At 41.9% G+C, this 25,262-nt stretch overlaps 2 protein-coding genes and 1 pseudogene across 2 annotated transcripts; all 3 read right to left on the minus strand.

Annotated features, from left to right (window-relative positions):
• Positions 1-2,309: 2,309 nt before the first annotated feature.
• Positions 2,310-24,857, minus strand: PIN1AT (peptidylprolyl cis/trans isomerase, NIMA-interacting 1). Its single transcript, XM_087687419.1, has 2 exons — positions 24,499-24,857; positions 2,310-2,719 (listed from the first exon to the last, which is right to left on the minus strand). The coding sequence occupies exons 1-2, from the start codon at positions 24,734-24,736 to the stop codon at positions 2,595-2,597; spliced, it is 363 nt and encodes a 120-aa protein (XP_087543545.1). The 5' UTR covers positions 24,737-24,857; the 3' UTR covers positions 2,310-2,594.
• On the minus strand, positions 5,272-9,514 carry LOC148028621 (uncharacterized). The gene is made up of 2 exons (XM_087687420.1): positions 9,214-9,514; positions 5,272-9,099 (listed from the first exon to the last, which is right to left on the minus strand). Exons 1-2 carry the CDS (start codon positions 9,379-9,381, stop codon positions 8,665-8,667), a joined length of 603 nt encoding a protein of 200 aa, XP_087543546.1. The 5' UTR covers positions 9,382-9,514; the 3' UTR covers positions 5,272-8,664.
• On the minus strand, positions 9,506-15,697 carry LOC148028622 (uncharacterized; annotated as a pseudogene).
• Positions 24,858-25,262: the final 405 nt, after the last annotated feature.

The following is a 25,262-nucleotide window of genomic DNA, read 5'->3' on the forward strand; positions in this document are numbered from 1 at the left end:
CTCAATTGTATCCATGTACGGCTTTATCTACCACTAAAGCTTAGTATATCGTAATCGTTGATGCTTGCAAGGAAGCTATATGGCTTATTCATCGCATGAAAGACTTGGACATTACAAGGGAGATGCCTACATCACACTGTGATAGTTGGAATGCTATTCAATTAGCATGGAACCTTATCTTTAATACAAAGACAAAGCACATTGAGATGAAGTATTGCTTCGCCACAAAGATACTTGAGAACAAGCACATTGAGCTTGTCAAATCCATATGGATGATAATCCTATTGCTCTTCTCATGACGAGTTTACCTTTTGAGTGATTTGCACATCATAGAGTGTTGATGAGCATTGGATATCATCTTCAATTTCTTTTTATACTCCCATAAAGATACAGTGGCCTTTAAGTACGAGGTTGTTGGGTAAAGGCCGATTGCCAATAGTCAAGTAGGCACCCTTTATATAAGTACACGCTATATAGTCATATATTAATGAAGATAATAAAGAATAAGGGTACCATTCATTATACCCATAAAACTCTCTTGTGCTTCTCTCTCTTTCAACCCTCTTACAATGGATACCTTCTACCCCACATCCCCCCATTCCTTTCCTATCATAACATTCTAACTAATTGCAAGGGCTCAACTTAAAACCCTAAGCAATGCTAAACTAAAAATTGTAATCAAGAGATTTGAGAAACCTTAATTTTAAACGTTTTATATGGCTGCTCGCAAGCCTCCATAGTTGCTCTGAGAAAACGATCAACTATTGCACCATGCCTTTGTGGGGCAAAGGTGCACCTTGTTAAGCTCCTTTAGATCGTCTCTTATGCTTTTGACAATGATATTATGTATAGCTGCTCTTGTTAGTGGGGAGAAAAAACGACATCGGTAATTTCGATTACAATTGCACAAAGATATAACCTATTTTGGTGGACACTATGATGGATCCCCATCAACTAAGCTAACCTAGGGTATTGATAGTCCACTATAATCTCTCTGTGGTCACTTTAACACGATCTATGGAGCTTGAGAATTGGATGGCAAGTGGAGGAGATTTTTTTTGTTGTGTGCAAGGAGAAATGTATTGCTAGTGCTAGTTTAGGATGCCTACAAATCGGTTAAGGGCATGCAACCCCTATATTCACTCCATCTCTTTTAGCAGGAGGGCCCTAATGTGACTAAACTTCTTTCTTTCAATAGTAAATTACTGCTCATTTCAATAGTAAATTACTATCTTGAAATTAGGGCCCTTCTGCCAAAATTATTTCAAGATAGTAAAAATAGCCAAATTATTGCTAATTTCCTTTGATACCATCCCCCTTAACTCCCCCAATTTCATGCATCTTTTATTTCTCTACCATGTAACACATCCAAATTCTATTTTTTTAATTGTTCGAGACAATAACCTCTATATGGCAGCCATTGTTTACTTCTACATAAATAAAAGAAAAAGGCATGTGCTCTTTCTCCAACATTATATGGCTTTGGTGGAAAGCTCCCTATAATTCTCATCTCTTACATGACCATAACTTGACGTGCGTCTCTTGTGCCAAAATGTATGTAGAAAATCCACGTGGTCCTTGAACCCATTCATAGTCATGGAACCAAGATCTGCCACAACAAATGTAAGTCTATCATCAACAATACTGTTTACATACAATGCAATTGCTTTAGCCAAATGTTCCGTGCTCTCTTTGTCTCGAATATAACCAATGCCTCCTTCCTCGACTTGCATTCTCAATGTGTCGAAAACATAGCCAATCTTACTATTATCCCGCCATACATGATCTCACCCGGCTTGCTTGAGCTACATCTTCCATGCTTTGTCTTCATGCTATATAGCTTTGCAGAATATTGCATGCCTCGTTCTTCCTGAATGTGATCCGAGTACAGCCAATGATACTATTATCCCCTTCCACTGCTTTTCTTCTTATACGATTGGCAAAGCGGAAGCTTCGACCCCTTCTCCTACAAAGGTGGTCGCTCTAAACTTTCACGCTTGATCTTCGTATTGAGCTTCTCAATAATTAGCTATGACAACTCAGTATTTGTAATTTCGCCTGCTACAGGTCTTATGACTGTATGTATGCCAACCAAAAAATGCAGTCGAATCATCGTTGACTATATTGGCTCACATAAATCCATCACAAAGCTATACACGTCCACATTAGACAAGAAATTGACGGACATGGAACACATTTGAAACTACATTAGCAATAGAACCCAAAAATACCCACATCATATAACGATTTCCCTGTGTGTGTGTGTGTGAAATCAACCAGATGGAGTGCATCCATGTGTTCTAGACCTGTCATATAATAGTTTTCATGCTCATCTCACATGTAAATATATTATGGAAGGGTGCGCATTGGCCCTTAAAGTTGTTAAAAGCGGTTGCTGAATGTTGAAGGAAGCTAAGACACAGAAACATGTGATCATGTCAAAGTGAAAAGGACCGTCTTGTATTTCAAACATGTAGTTTTCCTCATTGTAATCGCTTTCCAACAAACCATACTGTCCAGTGCATGCTGATATGAACAAAGGATTCATCCCCTGATCCCAGTGAGCAAGCTTCGCTGATAACCCATACAGAGAATCACCCTGTCCGCAGTATTATGTGCACCCCGCTGTCAGTGTCCACGATGTCACTCATTTCTCCTACGTTCAGTGAATATGTTACATCTTCAAAAGGTTTTTGCATCTGACCACGAGAAAACCAACCTGCAAATTTTCCACAAGTGAGTCACACACACTCTCTCTCTCTCTCTCTCTCTCTCTCTCTCTCTCTCTCTCTCTCTCTCTCTGTATATATATATATATATATAAGGCTCAATACGACCATGAGTTCCAAGAACTAAACCACATCAAAAATGTTAAATCTGCAGTGTGTGAGCCCAAGACAACCTTTTCAAGATCCATGGTCAACTAGCAGTCCTCAGCAAGTTCAGAGAAGTCAAAACTCTAGAAATGTGAAACCTCTCGCCCTATAAAATAAATTCTGTCCAGTGATCAGGCAGGAAACAACAAAAAAGAGACTCTCTACACACACATCCAAGCCACTACTTCATTCAAGGGAGCACCACACCTTAGTGAGCAGAAATACAAGTGTTGGCCGTGGAAGAAATGTCATGCCACACTTGTCACTGCCATATGCTTGCCTTATCAATGGTACTTTGATTCTCTTCGTCTGAGCCCTCAAACCGCTTTCTCCCGTATAGCAGCATTCGTGGCAATGGGAATAGAGGCTTCAATTGAAAAATCAAACCACACATGTAGATATAATGTCAGATTCTGATAACTGTGCTCAAGTAAAACCTTTGTCTCAAGAGCCCAAGCAAACTAACATGTCCAAGGGATGGAGGAAAATAATGGACAAGAGCAGGTTTTGTGCAATCAGCAGAGAATCTGGAGAATCCGGTGCTTGCAGAAGTGAGAACTGAGTAGGGAGTGTGCAAATGAAGGCGATCCTTCTTTTGCACTTGAGCCAATGGCTAAAACTTACACTCCTCTTCCTCCTCCAAGTCTCCAAGATTTGATGCTGGATTTCAATTGTTGATAGATTTGAGAAAAAAACCTAAAATTTGCAACCAAATTTACGCAAATGCCCCATGATTTTCTTTTTCAAAATAAAAATTCATCAATTTGGGTAAAACACCAAATCTTCTTGTACTACATTGGAAAACTCTGATGTTACATTCAACAGAAGTCACTCATGAGGATGCACAAATAGTAGAAAGCAAGAAAGAGAAAGCATAAACACTGACAGAAAGAAATGAACACAAGAATACAAGAACTCGCGATTAAAAGAAATGAACGCAAGAATACGAGAACTTCTGATGAGTGGGCAATGGAATCCATAAGATGAAAGCATGAGAAGCACAGTACAATATCACCAGGGCACCAGCACAATGATGACCAGCAGTAGTGTCTCCAGTCTCCCTCTCTCCATGGATGCAAGATGATGTGATACAACAATTGAAGTTGAGTGGACCATATATCAGGCCTCCAGTCTCCCTCTCTCCAAGGATGCAAGATGATGTGATACAACAACTGAAGTAGAGTGGAGCATATATTAGGCCTCCCAACAAGACCCTAGACAGCTAAACAAACCCTAAAAGAGCACTAAAGGCTAATCAAGGCATCTAAAACCATGATATGTACCAAACTAACACCCTCTCTTGTTGATTAGTACAATAAACTATAAAATGATGGGAACATACATGCCCTTGGGGACCACCACCATGCCATGCCCTATGCCAAACCAATGATTTGCCTAGAAACATGTAACATCATAACGCATGCAACAATGACAATCATATAGGACCATGGATACCCAAGCCACAAGTCATCAAGCCACTGCTAAGATGCCTCGAAAAAGGAGACAGATATCAATGTTGATCATACTCGATTCGTAGTCACAAAAAGGGGAAATAGTTGAATCCAATTGACAGTCATGAACAACCCTATAAAAGCACATCATGACAATGGATTTCCCTCCTTCAACCACTCCACTGAAGTGTTCCCCCATGCAAGAACAACACAAGAAGCAATCACCACCTCCACCATTCAAACCTCCCAGCATGGACCTAGAAGTCAAATTAACTCCACAATTAGAACCGCCAAACTAATCAATGCATGTAGAAGCCTCCCTCAAGGTCCGTCACATCAAGATATTGATGAAACAAGCAAGCGCCACGCCACCACCCTCTCACAGTCCCTCTCTAGCCTAGGGAACTCTAGAAGGATGACAACATCACCATTTTAGCAATGCACTCAACTCACAATGGGCATAGTTGCTAAGAAACCCATTTCATAAGGTTAGGGAACTCATCTCATACCTAGGTATTTCATAAACATATGAAACACCTATTTTAAACTTTCACAAATGCCATACCCTAAATATCTTGGGACTTTTGTAATCTAATCATTCTTCATCATGGATTCATTTAACACGTTGACATGGATGGTGGCATTGATGCTGGAGTCTTGTTTTGAGTTGTTATCCATGATGATTGCATATATTGATTGCTCCTTTTACAACTAAAGTTCATGTTGGGCAAGGATAGTGGACCATGATGCATGCAAATATTGATGCTATGTTGAATGTTCATTTGCATTGTATAGAATAATGAATAATGTCAATCTATGTTTTCTATGTTATATATATATATATATATATATATATATATATATATATATATATATATATATATATATATATATATATATATATATATATATATATATACTTTCATACTTTTGTTCACCTCGAATGAATCCTGTTTCTAACATTTTATGAAACTTGTATGAAATCTATGGAACCCGTTTCAAAAACCATTGGCAACTATGTGAGTACTGGATGTGATTCATTGGGCCACACATTTTAGATATTTTTGGCACTTTTTAGTCGTCATTATTATGAGATTTATGGCATTTATTGCTGGCCGACCTGATGCATTTATTAAATTATTTTTTGGCTATTAATTAGGCTCCCTCGTCCACAACCAATCATTCATCATCTGCAAATTCTCATGCAAGTTTAAGCCAATGCTAGTGTCCACACAACCAATGACTCACTATTGTACACGGCTGTCTCATGTTTGGCATATGGGTTCCATTTGTTGAGAAACCCTTCACCCGCAATTGCATTTTTGCGTTTCTATGTTTTGTGTTTAGGGTTTGCAGCCCCAAAAAGGGGCGCCATCCTAGACTGACTATGCCTATTTATAGGCCACTCTCTCATTCATTCCTCACGGCTGATTCATTCAGTCCATCACCTCTTCTCTCCAGCCTCTCCACTACCCTCACACCCCTTCAAGAGGACATTGCGGTTTGTGGTTCGTGGCTGTCATCATCATCTTCCTTGTGCTACGACACCCTTGTTTCCTTGTATCACATTCACTCCATGATTCAGGTCTTCATCATTCCATTCATCAGAGTTTCTTCGCTCTTCTCTTCTCTTCTCCATGTTTGCTGAGTTCACTCCGTGTTCCTCCCCACAAACCCTATTGTCTCACTGGTACGTCATCTTCTGACATGGTATCAAAGTTGGATCTACTCAAACAACGGTAAAGATCCTCCACTCCAATGACACCAAAGACCAGTGGCGAGTTCGGCATCCACTTTTCTTCTTCCGCTGCATCAAAATCTCGTTTTTACAGGTTTCAGATGTTTTCAGCTTGCTGCCCACACCCCTTTCGCAGAGGACATCGCTGTCTCAGCTATCCCTTGCTGTCATCTATAGTCTAGCACCTGTTTCCAACCTTCCACCCGCAGTTTGCAGCTGTTTACAGCAGAGTGATTGTTGCTGATCACTCTCCATTCAAAAAACAATCTCGTTTTTGCAGATTTCAGGTATTTCAGCTTGCTGCCCACACCCCGGACGCGGAGGACATCGCGATCCAAGCTGGCCATTGCTATCTACAACAGTCTGGTGCCTGTTTCCAGCATATCACACACTGTTCAGAGCTGATTTCAGCATGTTGACTACTGCTAATGATTTTTCCTGCGTTTTTAGTCTTTCTCTCTCCTGCAGCCTGCGTTTTTAGTCTTCCTCTCTCCTCATCAAAGAAGACAAAGACCGGTGGCAAATTCGGCATCAACATTTGATTTCTCTATCATTTCCACTGCACATTGGAAGATATCCTTTTTCTCCCTCCCATCCTCCCTTATCCAGTTTACCACAATGATACCATGGTGTCTCCCCCAACAGATTGCCCTTCTACTCGGTGTTCCTACTGCGGCACGAACAGTCATCCCACTGAAGACTGCCGACTTCGACCTTTGCTCCCCATCCCTCCGGAGTATATGCGTCTTCCACCAAGCACTCCTTGTGCCACCTCTCCTTTCTGGGCCACAAAGATTGTTCTGCGTCGGCTATCGAAGTATTGTGCTCAAGCCAACAAGCCACAACCGACGCACACCAAGTCCTTTTGAGCACACGAAGGCTCTAAGACCTTCTGAGGCAATAAGCCCTCCTGGAGACCAACCCACTGTGCAGAGGTTTCCCCCATCCACTTCTGGGTACAGTGGCTTCCTCGGCCCACATCTCCTCCACAGTCCACTCTCCTAAGAGCCCGTGATTGTTCCCCACCCTTGGCTCATCTTGAGCCTCCGTCTTTCCCACCCTCTTCCACTCAGGTTCGAGAGGCCACTTATGGGTGCTTTCCATCTTCTTCTTTCGAGCCCTAGATACCTTCTTCGGCACGACCGGTGGCACTTTCTTCGTCATCAGATGCTTCACAGTCTGTGAGCCATGAGTGGTTGGATTCTCTTTCTCTCTCTGATTGGGATTCAAAGGGGGATTTTCTTACTTCGCCCTCGGAGGGGGCTTCCAGATCTTCACCTTCAAAGGGGGCTCCTACTTCTACTCCTTTCAATTTAGAGAGGGACCCTATGTGCCATGAAGTTCTTCACACACCACCACCTTTCACTTTCGAGGAGTGTCTCTCCTTTGAGCAATCATTTCCTCTACTCATACCCAAGATCTAGAGGACCTACTTAGATCGGAGCCCTTGGGTCTTCAGCAATAACTTGGTGACTAGGCCTTCGTATTCCTTCCAACATGGAGTCATGGAGCAGTGGCTTCTCTCCCGAGGTTGAGTTTCGGGTTCTACAGCTCATCCTGTCTCTTGACTATCTTCAAAGGTCTCCTTTCAGGTGGTATTCTCAAATTACAGGGTGGATCTTCTTTGTCCCTTGGTTAGCATGGAGCCATCTTCCGAGATCGAGTACGGGCATATCCTTATGGTTCTTGGCACCACACAAAGTCCGACATTCCTCCTATGCATTGCATGTTTTCATCATCTTTGTACTAGGGCGCTTGGGCAAGTGAACAATTTTCCCACGAGGAACATTGTCCAAGTGGCACCTGCTACATGAGCATTCTTCAACATGTAGCATTGTATCTCCACCTCACTCTTCTCTTGTTCCACTTTTTGGACCTAAGAGGGGGTGTTGAGAAACCCTTTGCACGCAGTTTCCGTTTTTGCGTTTCTACGTTTTGCATTTAGGGTTTGTAGCCCCAAAAAGAGGCATCATCCTAGACTGACTATGCCTATTTATAGGCCACTCTCTCACTCATTCCTCACGGCTGATTCATTCAGTCCATCACCTCTTCTCTCCAACCTCTCCACTACCCTCACATCCCTTCAGGAGCAAGGTGGTTCCATACGTAATGTACGGCACGTATAGATACGTACTATACGTCGTTCTGTATGGATAAATTTTTTATGTACGTAAAAATACGTACCTTTGTAAAAAAATAATAAACAAGAGGATATTTTAGGGTGTTTCGCACTATACATTAAGCATAAAGATATATACATTCCCTACTTAGTACTTATGACCATGTCACATCACAATTGAAACCTTTAAGCATTAAACATTTAACACATGAAAACTGAAATTTGAGACTATCAAACTAACATTGAGGAAGTCTACATGATAAAGAGCCAAAACATAACACAGTACACTGCATCAAACAACGTACAATTGCTAACAAGGAAGTTAGGAACAATCCACCAAGGTGACAAATGTCAAGTCAAGATGGCTCCTAATAGAGCATACATATGTTATAAATAAATACACCCAACTAAAATATATGAAAATTCAAAATTTTTAGATCTGACTATAGTCACTAGTGCCCACAGTCCACTGCCTAGACTCTAGCAAAACTCATTATCAAAAGAGGACGATGATGAGACTGAAGAGAGCATGTCTCCATTCGCCACGACATTGCCATCATCGTCAAACTCTGGCTCTACCATCACAGGGCCTGTAGCCTGGACTGCATCACCTAGATCCTCCTCCTCCTCTGTGTGAATGAGATGAACTGCCTCATTCGCACGTCGCCGAGGAGTCCGAATGGATAGCTTCCCTTTGCGAATGCCTTTCCTTCGAGCACTCTCTGGATTTGTAGCTTGCTCACGTAGTGGAATGCTATAAGCACGTGCGTGTGACCTCGTCACACGCCTATCCACCTCCTCCATCTCTCTATGAAGCATACACAAAATCTCCTCCTGCTCGTCCCTAATATGTTGGTCCTCATCTGTGATCGAATGATTCGGATCAACCACTAGCTTTATACGTGAGGGATCAGCCTATTCAAGATGGCAACATAGCATACATTTGTTAACATTGAACAATAATGTAAATTTTAAATACTAATATAGAGATATAATATTTCAAACATGTAAATAGCTACTAGTTCGAACCTGCTTGGGTGTCCCCAAGGCATGGTAGACACGCACAAGCCTCATATTGGCCCTACAATACACTAACTTCTCCAATTGAGAAGTGCTAAGGCGATTCTGAATCTTTGTATGAATCAAAGAATAAGCACTCCAATTGTGCTCACAAGCACCCGCTGAGCAATCCTTCATTTGCAGGTGTCATTGGCTTGATAATTGCCATTGCTACACTTGAGAGAGTGAAAGAGAGAGAGAGAGAGAGAGAGAGAGCACAGAGAGTGAGTTACCTGTGGCAAGATACATAGAGCCAAATAAGTCAGACGTGGAAGACCTTGCCGACCATACTCTGCCACCATGTGAGAGGAAGACTAGTAGCCTTCGAACGCAATGCCACCGCCCGTGAAAATGATGGTCCCAAGTTATTCATGAAGCTGCACATCTTTGCATCTATTTGAAGCTGCTCCTCCTTGTCAAAGATACGTGTGATGAACTTGTCTTTCAGTTGCATGAGATGTTGCTCATGGAACAAGCCTGGGGTCTTGTAGAAAGGATGGAGTAAAGCAGCCATCCCATGAATGGGACGACTCATAAACTTCCACCGACTCTCTACAAGAGTCGAGATATTATCTCGACTGCAAAAATCAGCAACATCAAAGTTTAGACACATTGCAAGGCCAATGCATGTGTTGTACTATATAGCCTATGCATTAAAATTTAATAATAAGTAAATAGCATATGCAAGCAGCCATAAAGAAATACAAGGAAAATCTAGTACTTACCGCTGCTGGGACAAGGCTTGGCATGCTGTGATATGGCTCTTCATCTGCATGAAGAGGTGATAAACTAGACCCAATGTGGAGCCCTCCATGTCCATGACTCGTAGCATCACATACATGGGCTGCAAAGCCACTGTCAAATCCTGCACCTCTATCCAAAAAGACACATCTAGGATACGCCTTTGAATGGCTGTGGTCGCCTCTTTTTGTGCATGAGACATGTCCCTCCACTTTGGGTCCACAACTGTCTGCAAAAGTGGATCCCTAAGCTTGAAGAGCCTTTGCAACACCAAAAACATGTATGCAAATCTGGTCTTGGAGGGCCGCACCATATCTAGATTACTGTGGCTACGAAAGATGGCTAAAGCCTGATGCTTCTTTCGAAAGAATGTGGTCATCCTAGTAGCATCTGAAACTGTGGGCTGCACCCAAGGTAGTTTGCCTATGTCCTCCATAAGCAAGTCTAGACAATGGGCTGCACATGGAGTCCACACAATGTGTGGGAACTCCGCCTTCACCATTTTTCCCATTGCCTTGCAGTTGGATACATTATCTGTAACAACTTGGACCACATTCTCTTTACCAATCTCCATGATGGCTGTATGAATATTCCCATAGATAAACTCACCTGTGATCTTCTCTCATGCCTTCCCTGCATCTACAACGCGCAAGAAGTAAGTACCAAGACAAGAGGAGACAAGTATATTTATGATGTGCCGCCTGCGTATATCACTCCATCCATCAGAGATGATGGTGCATCCAAACTGCTGCCAGCCAGCTTTCACTGGGACCAATGCCTTATCTATTAAGGCCTTTTGCTCGTCAAGTGCAATGGTGCGCATTTTTTTGTAATCCAGCCCACACCATGAATCTATAGCACTAGCACCCACTTGGGCAATGGCCCTAACCATCCTCTTCCACTGCTCAGTCCTTAAGACATTGAAACTAATGTTACACTCAATGAGAGTGCGAGCAATCTCCATCTCAGCCACCTTCTGACACTCTCTCACCCAAGACTGAGAATGCACACGTGAAGACAAGGTGGTTTGCCTAGGCACATGCACATCATTAGAACCTTCCTCCTCCTCCTCCTCCTCCTGCATGACACGAGCCCTCTTCCTACTAGCAAATGGCTGCTCTGAGGCAACGGGCTGAGACACAAAACTCTCCTCTACTTGTGTAGGAGGATCACCAAACTCCCCAATACGAGCATCGTGCAAGGCGTCTTGTGTTTTCTGGGACACACGATAATTGTACTGGTCAATGTGAAATTGCAGAATTTGCATAACCACCTGCAACTACCTGAACCAGCTTGCCCAAGAGTGTTGACAATATGGAGTATATTGGTATACTCCTTCCAATAGGGATCGACTGGTTTCGGCATGATGGCTCCTGGAGCAAGATAAGAGAGAAAAACATCAATAAATATGTGTGCGCGCGTGCACAAGAATCAATGCGACCGAGCGTGCGCGTGCGCGTGCGAGAGAGAGAGAGAGAGAAGAGAGTTCATTTTTACGAGGAAAAAAAAAAGAGAGCCCATTATGAGAGAGAGAGAGAGAGAGAGGCTCCAACATGCATGAATGTGAGCCCACATAGAGAGAGAGAGAGCATAGAGAGAGAGAGAGAGACGAGACGTACCTGGTCTGTGCACGCTGGCGTCTCCTATAGCTCACGTAACTTGCAAACACTGAAACAGTGAACACGTTTGGGGCTTTTGTCTCAATTTGCCCAGGAAAATCCACAAATAACCAAGCGATGCAGAAATCGTTAGGCACATCACGTTTTGGGCCCCAAATTTAACATGAAAAAAATGGTCACGTTTTTTATGTTCCATATGTACACAAAACGTACGATCAGTACGTACCGTACGGTAACGATCCGTACGTACATACTGAACCTACCTTGTTCAGGAGGACATTGCGGTTCGTGGGTCGTGGTTATCATCATCATCTTCCTTGCAATATGGCACCCTTGTTCCCTTGTATCGCATTCACTCCATGATTTAGGTCTTCATCATTCCATTCATCAGAGTTTCTTCTCTCTTCTCTTCTCTTCTCCATATTTGCTGAGTTCACTCCGTGTTCCTCCCTGCAAACCCTATTGTCTCGCTAGTACATCATCTTTTGACACCATTTCCCGAGCATATCTCTGAGTTTTCCTTTGCAGTGTTCTTGTGTTTTCACTTTTCTATCTCTTCTATCTTGTGTTCAACAATTTATTTCAGCATTCTTCTATGCTTCCATTGCTACAACCACTTCTGACATGGTATCAGACTTTAGGATCTATATTCCTATTGTTGTCTCCTGCTAATTGTTGATGTCTCTCCTCTCTACAGTTTTCAACCTGCGCAACATCAGATTGCTATCAATCGGTCTGTCTACTATCCCCCAATTCTGTGTTTTTCTTAGTAAAACCTGTGTTTACTGCATTTAACACTGTGGCAGCCTGTGTTTTGCTATTCTACACCTGCATTTTCAGTTTTCTCCTCTCCTACAGATTGGCAACGGTGTTTTCAGGTTGCTCTTGCTGATTTTGATTGATTTCCCCCATCTAGTCTGCTTTTTCCTTATGCAGCAGCTGTTTTTGTGATCAACTTCTTTCTTCACTGCATGTGAACTCCGCTTAGTGCAGTCTGTGTTGTGCTTTAGGTGTACTCTCCCTCTCTCTATCTTCCTATCCTTTCCAAATGGCTCCTCCCTTTTGTTCCATTGATGACAAACTTCACAACACTAATTACTTGACACGAAGTGCTGTTATGAAAGCCTCATTTGTGCAAAAGCGATTGCGGTATGTTGTTTCTGGAGCTATTGAGCATCCTCAACACCCCACTCCTCTTCCACTTGATTTCGATGAGGACAACCACGAGGAAGTCGCACTTACATGGAATTCCAATGATGCCCATATGTATTCTGCTCTTCTTCGTTGGATCTCTAAAGAAGTTCTTCCAGCAGTCACCTCCTACACGACAGCTTCAACAATCTAGGTGAAGCTTCAAATGTTGTACAAGGCTCCCTTGACCATGCATGCAGTTACCCACTATGGACAACTCCAGCACATGAAGTTTAAGCCAAAGCATACTATCCAGTTCTTCTTGCTTCGTGTTACATAAATACAAGATCAACTTCCTCACATGCAATCCACCCTTCCAAAGGCTCATCTTGTGGGGATTTCGCTCTGCAAGCTCCCTCCGAAGTTTGATGGAGTGGACAATGCTTTGTGGACCCAAACATCATCGACACTAGTGAGCTTTACACATATGTCCTTGATGCTACTTGAGCATGAAGCATCTTTACGGTTATAGGGGAGGATTCCATCCTAGTATGGTAGCTCCAATCAAGCATTTGCAACTTCACAAAGGGGTAATAGGAAAAGAAAGTTGAAGGCCCAATGCTATCACTGTGGTAAGAAGGGACGTTTGCATAAGGATTGCAAGGAGTTAGCAGCTTGAAGGGGGCAAGTGCGCAATGGAGTACGAGATCAAGGCGTGAACTGCAAAGCAGAGCTGAGAGTTATAGGAAGTGAACGCAGAGATAGGTGTACAAGTTCGTGATAGTACACAAATTATAAAAGAATGTATTTATATGTTAGGGTACAAGGTACAATAAGGGTGTGTTCACACTTGTAAGACTATTTACACGGAGACGAAGGGACTTTACACCCAACAACCTTCCACTTAAAGGCTTGAAGTGGTACCTTTAAGCTAACCAACTCCCACTAAACGAATGCAATGCTCATGCTGAGCCTTTGCAAGACACTTAGCGAGAACATCTGGAAGGTTATCTTCGGTTTTGACCATAGTCAATGTAACAAGACCATCATCCAAGACCTGTCAAATAAAGTGATACCAAATATCTGTGTTTGGTACGTACATGAAACATGGCATTCTTAGCCAGACATACTACACTCTGGCTATCACAACCAAGCACTGGATTACATGAAGAAAGACCAAAATCCTTGACCAAACATCCAAGCCAAATAGCTTCCTTAGAAGCTTCTGTGGCTGAAATATATTCAGCCTCTATAGTACTCAGCTACCTTTTAAGAGCATTCAAAGTACTCTTATGATGTCCTGCAATGAGCATGTCATCCACATATAAAACTAGCACAATAAGGCTTCCATCATCAGCCTTTTTAGTGTATAAGCAATGATTTGCATGATTGCGTTTAAATCCATGGCTGAGCATAAAGGTATCAAATTTTTTGTACCATTGTCTAAGGGCTTGTTTCAGCCCATATAAGCTGCATTTCAACTTACAAACCAAATGTTCTTTTTGTGGAATAATAAATCCTTCAAGTTGCTTCATATACAAGTCTTCATCCAAGTCACCATGAAGAAAAGCAGTCTTTACATCCATCTGATCCAACTCTAAAATCCTTCTATGTATAGACCTTAGCAACTAACCATGCCTTGTACTTGGGCTTCCCATCAATACATTTCACTTAATAAACCCATTTATTAGGAATAGCTTTCCTGTCCTTGGGCAAAGATACAAGTTCCCATGTGTTATTTGCATATAGAGACTTCATCTCTTCTTGCATAACAAGCTCCCACTTTCTCTTGTTTTCACATGACTGTGCCTCTATAAATATCAAAGGCTCACCCTCATAAGTCAACAAAATGCAATCCAAAGATGGCTGAAACCTCTGTGGCTGCCTTCTGACACGTGTAGACCTTCTTACCCAATGATCTGTATTATCAGGCAGTGGGCCTACATCCTGGGGAATGTGCACACCATCACCAAGTGGCTAATTTCCAACATTTTCTTGCTGTTGTAATCTGTTTTCAGCATGTTCTTCTTGCTGTCCTATTTCATCCTGTGCATCTATTTGCTGTCCATGATCTTCTAGCTGTAGCACAGTAGGTTGCTGCTCATTTTCAGCATCAAAAGGAACAAAATTTTCAGCTAATGGCTACTGAATGGCTGGCTGTTCATGCTGAAATTTGACCTTCTTTTTGTCAAGATCACCATGTGTAGCATTTTTCAGCAACTTTGCCTCGTTAAATACTATGTCTCGGCTGCGTACTATCTTCCTGCCCTGAGGAAGCCAAACTCTATAACCCATCTCTTCCTCATCTCCATATCCCATGAAGATGCCCTTGATGGATTTCATGTTTAGTTTGGTTCTCTGTTCTACAGGTACATGCACAAAGGCATCACAACCAAAGACACGTAAATGGTCATATGAAGCAGGTTTGCCAAACCAAACCTCTTTAGGAATGCCATTTTCCAATGCACGATCGGGAGAGCGATTGCATACATGAACTGCAGTTTTAAGAGCCTCTCCCCAAAACTGCTGCATGAGATTAGCTGTGGACAGCATGCATCTCTCTCACCAAAGTGTGCAATTAAATATTTCAGCTACACCATTTGATGCAAGATTACAAGGGGCTATCAACTCCCTCTTAATGCCATGCATTGCACAAAACTTGTTAAATTCATTTACAATACTCACCCCCATTATCTGTTCTTATGGCTTTCAACTTAAGCCCTTTTTGTGTGGTAACAAAAGCATGAAACTTTTTAAAAGCATCCAGCACTTTCTTTTTGTTTTTAAGTACATACATCCATGACTTTCTACTGAAATCATCAATGAAAGTAACAAAGTAGTGTGCACCCCCATACGAATTAACAGGCATAGTGCACACATCAGAGTGTACTAAGTCAAGAGCATTAGAATTCTTAATGACACCAGAGTAATAAGGAGACTTCACATGTTTTCCATATAAGCAATCATTACAAAATTCGAGACCAGAGCCTTCTACATCAAATCTCTTGAAAGAGAAGAGAACTTGAAGGCCTTTATAGCTCATATGACCAAGTCTTTTGTGCCAAAGCTCCATCTGTGAATGGACTTCAGCCACAGCCAAGAACTTGCCAGGTAATGCTTTACAATGCAAGTAATATAAAGTCCCCCTTTTGCTGCCTTTAACAATCAGCATAGAGCCCTTATGGACCTTCCAAGATCCACCACCAAAGGTAGTAAAATACCCTTTAGCATCAAGCTGTCCAATTGATAATAGTCTTTTCTTTATGCCAGGAACAAATCTGACATCCTACAAAATCAACTCTTGGCCATTTTCAAGAGCCAAGTGAATGGTGCCAACACCCTCTATCTCACATGCATAGTTATTACCCAAGTAAACCTTGCCTAGGCAACCTACAGTGTATTCAAAAAATGACTCCAAAGAGAGGGTAACATGAAAAGAGGCACCGTTGTCCACTATCCATGATTGTGACAACCCATCATGAGCTCAAAGGCAAGCATTAATTACCTCTTTTTTGGTGATGTGAATATCACCTATTGCTGCCATAATGTATGCATCATTACATGAGGCTACAACAAGTATCTCTTCAATGTCAAAAAGCTCTTCAATCACCACACTAGATACAACATTTGCCTTTGCAACTTCTTTTGAGGAAAAGCTGTCATCATCTTTCTTATCATCCTTCATTTTCTTACCCTATTGTTTCTTTCTTTCTTACTTTTTCTTGAAGTACCGGCAATCGGGCTTTTTATGCCTTTTACGCCCACAGTAATAGCATGTGACATCTTGTTTGCCCTTGCTTTTGCTTCTACTTTTGCCTTTACTGGCTGCATTACTCCTCTTTTTAAACCTGCCTCTCACATGGTAAGCTGAGCCACTGCTTTCACCACTAGACTTTCTTCTAATTTCTTCATTAAGGATTGAATCTCTTACACCATCAAAAGTCAAAGCAGGATTGTTGCTAAGTGATACAACCAAAGATTCCCAGTTGTCAAGCAACAAAGTCATCAATAAGAAAATAGCTTTCAATTTATCATCGAAAGCCGCCAAACTAGAGTCCTGTAACTGACTCAAAACCCCTGTGAAAGCACTCAAATGCTCAGATGCTGGCTTAGACTCATCCAACTCCTTGTTCCCAAGTTTACGCATAAGATGCACTTGATTCACAGGAGTTGTATTTTCATAAGTGTCCTTAAGCTTTTTCCATATAGCATAACCTATATCAAGACACTTGATGTCTTTTAAGTACATCATCAGACACTGCCATCTTAATGTATGCAATGGCCTTCTTATTAAGTCTAGCCTAATCCACATCTGTCATAGCTGCAAGCTTAATCTCCAAGAGAGCATCTTCACAGTCCTTGAGAAACAAAATGCCTTGCATCCTATCCTTCCACAAGTCAAAGCCAGTGCCATCAAACCTATTGATTTCAAAGAGGAATTTAGTGTCACTACTACTAGACGCATTTGCAGTCATTTTTCAGCAATAAACCAGAAATTCAATGCTACAATTTATGACAGCAAAAAATGAGCTGAATATTCAGCTAATTTCAACCCAATTCTTCAACAAATAATAGCAAGATTCAGTCCAAGTACATGTACAAAAGTAGAACGAATAACTTTCAGCAGTATGACTGCAATTTCAGCATACATTAAATGCATATATCAATGCCAAGTAACTCCCACTTCAACAATATCACCAAAAATACATCTGCACCAATCCCAGATCTGCAAATGATCACTAATACTGCTGCAACATGAATAATCAGCAATACATCAACTCAATGGAAGCTGTCCAACATGTGTACTGCATACGTATGTGCTTGTATCATCTTCTAATACCCAAAACACCAAGAAATCTCTGAAATTTCTCCAAAATCGCACAAGTGGGAGATAAAAATGCTCAAATCACTTTGCTTATAACCACAAGATTGCTTCAGCAATATTCTCAAAGAGCATTTCACGCATTAACTTTGCCAAAATCCACATATTTCAGCAAAAGCCCCAAAATTTCACTAACCGATCTGCTCCGTTTGCATTAATACATGTTCCCAAAAGCATAAAACAAGTACAATTAGCAAAATTTCACAAAATTTTGACTCAACTGAACAAAATTTCACCAATACAGCAAAAGCCCCAAATTTTATGAGTCCAATGTTGAGAAATTTCACTCAAATGAGCAAAATTTCAGTAAAATTGGCGGAATCCCAAATTCAAACACGCACAATGTCTGTAATTTCTGACACAAATGCCTCAATTTTGAGTGAGCAACACTCAATCTAAAAAGCCCCAAATTTTTGGGCATAAATATGCACAAATCTGAACTCTGTGCTTATGCGCATAAACCCCTATCAAGCCAAAAAGGGAAATTCAAGGAGAATTTTGAAGAAAAACGAATTTGTGGCCTTAAGGAAAAATGACGTGGCGAGGTCCATTGACTTACCCGTCAAACGACGTCAGTCCGCTGTCCAGCCCTGCAAGCCAAACGTGCAACCCGTTAGTCGCATTCCTGAAACCCCACCGGCCTGTCACTCATCTGTCAACTAGGCCTGTCGCCTGTGACCTATCCAGTTGCATGTCAATTGTCGCAAAGCTATCGCCCAATAGTCTTGTCGATTGCCTGCTCTCGCCCATTCTGGTTGTCAACTGCTTGCTCGACCTAGAGCACCACAGTGCCCGTCTCCCTAGTCTTCATCGCGTGCAGCTCTTGTGCACTAGCCAGTTACACCTGGCGCCCATCAATCAACAATCCCATCGACTACCTGCCCCACGTTTGCCTACTCTTGCTGGTCCACGCTCGTCACGCTCGACCTGCCTCCTGGTCCCGACTGTTCGCGAGCTGCCTTTGACCTCAGGAAGCATGCACTCTATGCTCTGATACCAATTTGAAGGGGACGAGTGCACAATGGAGTACGAGATCAAGGTGTGAACTGCAAAGCAAAGCTGAGAGTTAGAGGGAGTGAACACAGAGATAGGTGTACCAATTCATGATGGTACACAAAGAATAAAAGAATGTATTTATATGTTAGGGTACAAGGTACAATAAGGGTGTGTTCACACCCGTAAGACTATTTACACGGAGACGAAGGGACTTTACACCCAACAGCTTCAAGGAAGAAGGAAGAGGAGAACAAGTAGGATATGGACTCCCCTTTCAAGTCATCCTCCTTCTCCAACTCCGACTTGGATCCTCCCGCTAAGGTCAAGGCTAAGGTGCAAAAAGGCTCATCTTCAAATCAGGAGAAAGGCTTGGCAACCCCTCCTATTGCTTTCTAGTGCAAGTGATGCGATCATCCCTCACAACTCTCCAATACCAAAGAGGAAGTATAAGAGGGTGGTGAGGTAGGGAAGGTGTGCCTCATCTATACAGGTATACATGTGCACATGTTCCAAAGAGAGACTTCCCTGACGCATCAACTGAATTCTAGCAGGTTTTGCAATCTTGGAGCTAGGATTGACGTTCAAGTTCACGATGGGTTGTTCCTTAACAAAGAGCAGAATTAGCTCCTAGTCCGAGCTCACATGAGAGGACACTTTGGCGGTCTTGGCCAAAGGCAGGGAATCCATGTTCACATATACTCAAAAGCATTTTTGACAAGATAATCATGTATGCTACCACGCACCATTGTTAATAGACATTGAGAACGGTTATGGTTCTTCTCTATTTTCAAAAGCTAGTACAATTGACATCGACATTAAGATCTCTCCAAGGTACCTTGGTGGTGGCTTGATCACCCACTGCTTGGTATCCATGGTCCTATTCTAGTGGTCTTTGTTATATAAACTATGATGAGTCCTTATCATTGTATCATTGTATTGTATCAGATCGCCCACGATTTAAGAGAGGATGTTAGCAATATAGTGAACTCAAGAGTAAGTGTGGGATGTGATTCAATGGACCATACATTTTAGATGTTTTTTGCAATTTTTAGTCATCATTATTATGAGATTTATGATATTTATTGCTAGCCGACCTAATGCATTTATTGCATTATTTTTTGCCTATTTAAGTGATTCCCTTCTCCACAGTTCATCATCTGTAGATTCCAGTGCAAGCCTTGTTGAAGAGAGGGAGCCGGCACCAACGCCCACGCAATCAATGACTCACTGTTGTATGCAATTATCTTATGTTTGGCATATGGATTCCATTTCCCAAGCAAATCCATGAGATCTCCTTTGTAATGTTCTTGTGTTTTCACTTTTCTCTCTTTTGTCTTGTGTTCAATAGTTTATTTCAACATTCTTCCATGCTTCCATTGCCATCCACTTCTCACACACCAAGACTAAAAACCTAATTCTTTGGTTCCACAACCTTAGCCACACAACTAGAATCGAAGTCCAAGTCCTAGGATGATGAAGAGTCAAAGTCATCCTTGCGACTCTCCCCCTTCTTCTTTCGAAAAGCCACTAGCTTCTTGTAATCATTCTAAGGACACCCCTTTTTGCCACAAAAGCAACCCTCACCTCCTCCTTGTCACCCCTCTACAATTGCAAAAGCTTGAACATGCAAAGTGTCAACTTACGAAGGCAAACCTCCCCTCTTAAATTGTATCATAACAACACTCCAAGTAGAGTACACAAGGCTTTCAAGCTCACCATGAATAGAACATAAAGATACCATGGGAGTGAATGAAGAAACTAGAAGCTAAAGAGAGATACTTGGGGCCCCTATGGTTAAAATAGTCCAATCGAGAGTTCAACAATTCACACACACAAGAACTCAAGAGAACACTCAAAAAGGAGCAAAAATGATGTGAACGTAGTGAAGAGTCACAACAACCAACACACAATAGGCTCTCTGAAGCTGAAAAGGCAAGAATCCAAGTGTGTTGGTATCAAATCAGTAAAAAGTACAGAATTTACAAGCCACATGAGCAGTCAGTCCACAAACGCAAGGCATTGGAAGGTAGAAACCAGCAGGTGCCAGTGATGACAGCCTCTAAGAAGCAAACCCAGCCCTCCACAATTGTGCAGCAGCAGAAAATGCAGGGTACAGCCTTCATGATACCAGGAAAGCAGGTTGCCTACTGCTCTGAAGAGGTTACCCAACTGTTGTGCAGGTCAACAGGTGGGATGGAAGGGGTGGTGAGCAAAGACACAAGGTTAAAGAGTTCCAACAGTGAAAAACACACAGATTTCAGACCTGAAATCAGTCAGTGACAACACACAAAACCAAAAAACCAGCAACACTAGTCATCTAACACCATGTGAGAATACGCAAATGATTGGAAGTGAGAAAGAAAAGGCATAGACATCGATAGAAAGAGATGACCACAAGAGTACAAGAATTCAAACTAAATGAGCAATGGAATCCATCACATGAAGCATGAGATGTAAAGTAGTATAATACCACCAAGATATCAACACCATGATGAATAGTAATAGTGCCTTCAATCTTCCTCTCTCCAAGGATGCAAGATAATGCACTACAACAACCAAAAGTGGAGTGTAGCATATACAAGGCCTCAAGACGAGACCGTAGACAACTGAATAAACCCCCATCTATGAGAATGCACAATGGAATAGGAACGTGAACATGGAGAGAACTTAGAAGTGGAAACAAGGGGCCCCTCTAAAGGTGAGAGAGAGAGAGTTTTAGGAAATTGGTCAAAAAACAGAGCCTAACATAGTAGTTGATACTCAAACTCATAGAATGTGGGTATAGTAGGCTACTTTTTGGAGAAAATTGAAATATTTATGTAGCAATTCATTTAACAACAAAGTGATCTCATCATCAAGGGACTTGGGATGCCTTGTAGTGGCAAAATCAATGAGTAGTCTACTTAACTTTTTCTCATAGGTGTTAACATACTAGAATCTATCTTCTTCAAGACGAAGTCAATTGATAACAAACTAAAACATATCTTCTTCATGACTTAGTCCAAAATCTTGGATAAGAGTAGGAGAAATGGAGGAAGGACTAGAAATCTCAACTTGTTTACCTGTCACTAATGAAGATGAAATTGATTGAAGAATGGTCATCAGTATTTCCTTCTCCAATTGGGAAGCCAATCCCACTAAGTGGCTCCAACAGTCTTGTAGGATCTTCGGATTTGTGCACATCCTCTAAGGGATCAAGCAGTGAAGAAAAGCACAAAAGCATGTGTTTGAAGAAGACTGCTACACAGAAAGAATAAATGCAGAAAATAAAGCATACACAATAATCAGAGATTACCCAAAAGCAACTGATAGATCAGGGTGCAGCCTGAAGTGAGGTAAACGCAGAGTGTGCAAACAAGAAAGCAGGCATGCAGCAGAAGAGACTATCGCACAGCCCTAAGAGTTGACCAAAAACTGAAAATGCAGGCTTCTGGCAAATAAACACAGAGTGACCAGGTCTGAAACCAGGTTGTGCAGCTCCCAATGTGGTCAGCCAGCCCTACAAGAGAGGTGGAAACTGAAAATTGGAGGGGCAGCTGCAGCAAATGGAGGGTTAGGACTGGTAAACATAGGCTAGGCTTTTGTGGCAGAAAACAGGCTGAATCTGCAGGAAAGGATGCCACCCAACCTTGGGAAGTGTGCATAGCATTTCATAGCTGTTAAACACAGGCCAGATCAGCACCGAAACAGGGTGAATATCAATCTGCATTAGAAAACAGAACCAAAAGCTCTAACACTTACATCTAATACCATGTCACAATAGGGGGCAGCAATGAAAGCATGAGAAACTGCTGTAATAGACTGCATAAACACCAGGAGGACAGAGAAACATTGCAATCAGCAAAAGAACTCAATAAGAATATGCTTAGGAAATGGAATCCATATACCAAGGCACAAGATAGTACAAGACCCGCACCCCCAAGATACAAGTGCGTGCCTCAACCCTCTCTAGCACAAAATAGAGAAATAGCCTTTAAAACTCAAACTCACACATGAGATGTGCAATCTCCTATCCACATCCCAAGTTTGTATGGAATCAAGGTACTCCTAGAATATATGCCTCCAATTGGCCTACAATAGAGCCTCTATAACTGGGCTTGTGCCCCTTATGCATTCTCCCATTAAGTACTATGCCACTCTCTCATTGTTGCCGTCTAAACTTCTAAGAAGAAACAACTGCATCATAGATACACTTCAAATTAATTTTTCAAATGTTGCCTACATGGTCAATCTAAAGAGAAGCAAGTAAAATACACAAGTCAAATCACTGAGGATGCTGGTCATTTAGATGCAATGCTCCAAAATAGTGATTGAACATTTCAAGACACAAAAAGGATCTAAGCTCTATCATGCTGGCAAAATCCATATAACCATGTTCCAACAACAAGCTTCTATCGTGAAAGAGCTCATTGTATGAGTGTCTTTGTAGAGAGATTAGTGAAGCTATTGCAGCTATGAAGAAAAGATACAAGATTTATTGGACTCACTTTTGTGTGTCATTCTCTCCCCTTATTGATGAAAGTCCTCACCATAATGTGTTATCCACAAATCTCAATCATAAGAAGTCCAACTTCTTACTAACGTGGAGTTTTGTTGGCTGCCAAAAGGTGTGCCAAACGCTCCAATTGATAACGGTCAAAAGCATTATAAGCAAAATGTCATCTAAGAACACATTGAGAAAATTCCAAAATAAGGATGAGTAATCTTGCTCATCGGCCTACTCAAAGCAGCCCAAGCACTGCTCAAGTCAAAAGGCATCACATATGGATGGATGTGCCCTTGATAGTATCATGGACTTCAAAGCTATCTCACTGATCACTGTTCCATTTAGAATATACATCCTGAAGACAAGATCATGGATATAAGAATGCAAAGTTTTGTTTTGAAAGGTCAACTAGTTCAACAGTCCGTAGTCCAGGACACATACATAGGGATCGGTCCTTGTTGCACACTAATAGCATTTGTGCCAAAGGGAAGCCCCTAAAGGGTTGACTGACTAATACCTATCCACATCATGGTCAACAACAAGAAGGGATGGGTGGGCGAAAGGGTGAGAGCTCAGCATTCAAACCACAATCTGCCCCAGACACTCATATTATACAAAAGAATGCTTCATAAGCAACTAGGTGACAAATAAATGAAGCAGGTGATAATATTTAAGGCATGATTCAATGCCACCTGCCTTCTCCTGCAAACTGAATATGTTTTCATGCCTAGAGTTATGCTATCCTGCAAGACAAATAAATGAACCAGGTGATAAAATTTTAAGGCACAAGGCAATGCCACCTGCCTTCTCCTGCAAGCTGAATATGTTTTCATGCCTAGAGTTATGCTATCCTGGTTAATTGCTTGGCCTCCAAACTCGAATATTAATCCAAACTTTCAATCCAATCAAGTACGAAGCTGACTAGCTGTCCATTATTTTCTGCACAAGGATGAGAAAGAACTGTTCCTAACATCACATCACAAAGGCTCTGTATAATAAAGGTAGGAAAAGTATAAAATTTTTAATTCTCGGAATAGAACAGATCAATTTCAATGGAAGTTTGAGCCTTTAATGGCCAAAGGGATAGATTTCCAACTGAAATAACTGCTTTAAACCTAAGCGGTGCTTAAAGCAGAGGTGTGTCCCTTTCCCTTTCGCTTAAAACATAACCTTTAGTAGCTTTTTCCACAGAAGCTCCCGATCCATAGAAAGTTAGCTTGCCTAACCAAAATTATAAGGAACCCCGCAGCTAAACAGAGCATGATGACTGGTTTCGGCACGATCAAGTCTGACTGACTATGTAGGAGTTATCTTAATAGAATTTTTAGTTCAAAACGTTACGCATACAAGCAACAAATGCATTCCTCAAAGAGGGACATTGAGTGTGAGCTCTTTCTTGCCTAAGTCACCACTGCGCTTGGCAGAATTGCAGTCGGAGTAGCGCGCGGCCAACACATCGAATTCGGCTTTGCCACTCGCAATGGCGTCTCTGAAGCCCTGCAGGATGGCAGCTGCCGCATCGCGGCTGGTGGCCTTGATGGTAACACCCTCCGGGTCGCGATGAGAGGCCGGCCTTCGTGACTCCTGGTGCTTCACCAGAATATGAGAAGCCCTGACCTTGCCTGCTGCGGAGCTCATTCTTTCTGAGTCTGATGGAGGACAGAGAGCACGCAAGCAGGCACGGAGGGAGACACACACGAGACAGTGACACGGAGGACGGGGGGTCGCAAGAGGGTGTATATATGTGCACAATTTAAAAATGGCAATGCAAATTTTGAGAAATTTTAAATCCTTCACCATTTGAAAAGACTAGCTGGCATTGCCAGAACTACCGCGCTTCGCACGATGTGAATTGTTGCGAAGCTCGCAAGGCTACACCTCGCTCATTTCATATTTTGCTAGGCAAAAGTTTTTTCTCAATATAATTACTATTTACACATGTTTCCCTTACGAAACACAAACAATTGTAGGAGAATATTATTGAGGTTCATAGCATCCAAGTTAGAGTGGGTGCAATTAGCTTTTTACACAAATAACCATACATACATACATGTGGATTTGTAAGCCTTGAGAGTAACTCTACGAGCCTATGATTATGGTGTAAAGGTAGAAAGATTGTGGTTGCATGTGTGAGAAAGTTTCTACAATAAATGAGCACTAAAAG

The sequence above is a fragment of the Lygodium microphyllum genome, chromosome 11, assembly GCF_053477565.2.
Source record: "Lygodium microphyllum isolate KBCC chromosome 11, Lygodium_microphyllum_v1.1.10, whole genome shotgun sequence".
NCBI lineage: Eukaryota > Viridiplantae > Streptophyta > Polypodiopsida > Schizaeales > Lygodiaceae > Lygodium > Lygodium microphyllum.

Bases quoted from the DNA above. Each gene is read 5' to 3' on its own strand.
- LOC148028621 (XM_087687420.1), bottom strand. From the start codon at position 9,381: ATGAAGGATTGCTCAGCGGGTGCTTGTGAGCACAATTGGAGTGCTTAT. The intron at 9,100-9,213 runs GTTCGAACTAGT...CATCTTGAATAG, and splicing joins CCTTGGGGACACCCAAGCAG to GCTGATCCCTCACGTATAAA.
- PIN1AT (XM_087687419.1), bottom strand. From the start codon at position 24,736: ATGAGCTCCGCAGCAGGCAAGGTCAGGGCTTCTCATATTCTGGTGAAG. The intron at 2,720-24,498 runs GCAAGAAAGAGC...GAAAATTTGCAG, and splicing joins CAAGCGCAGTGGTGACTTAG to GTTGGTTTTCTCGTGGTCAG.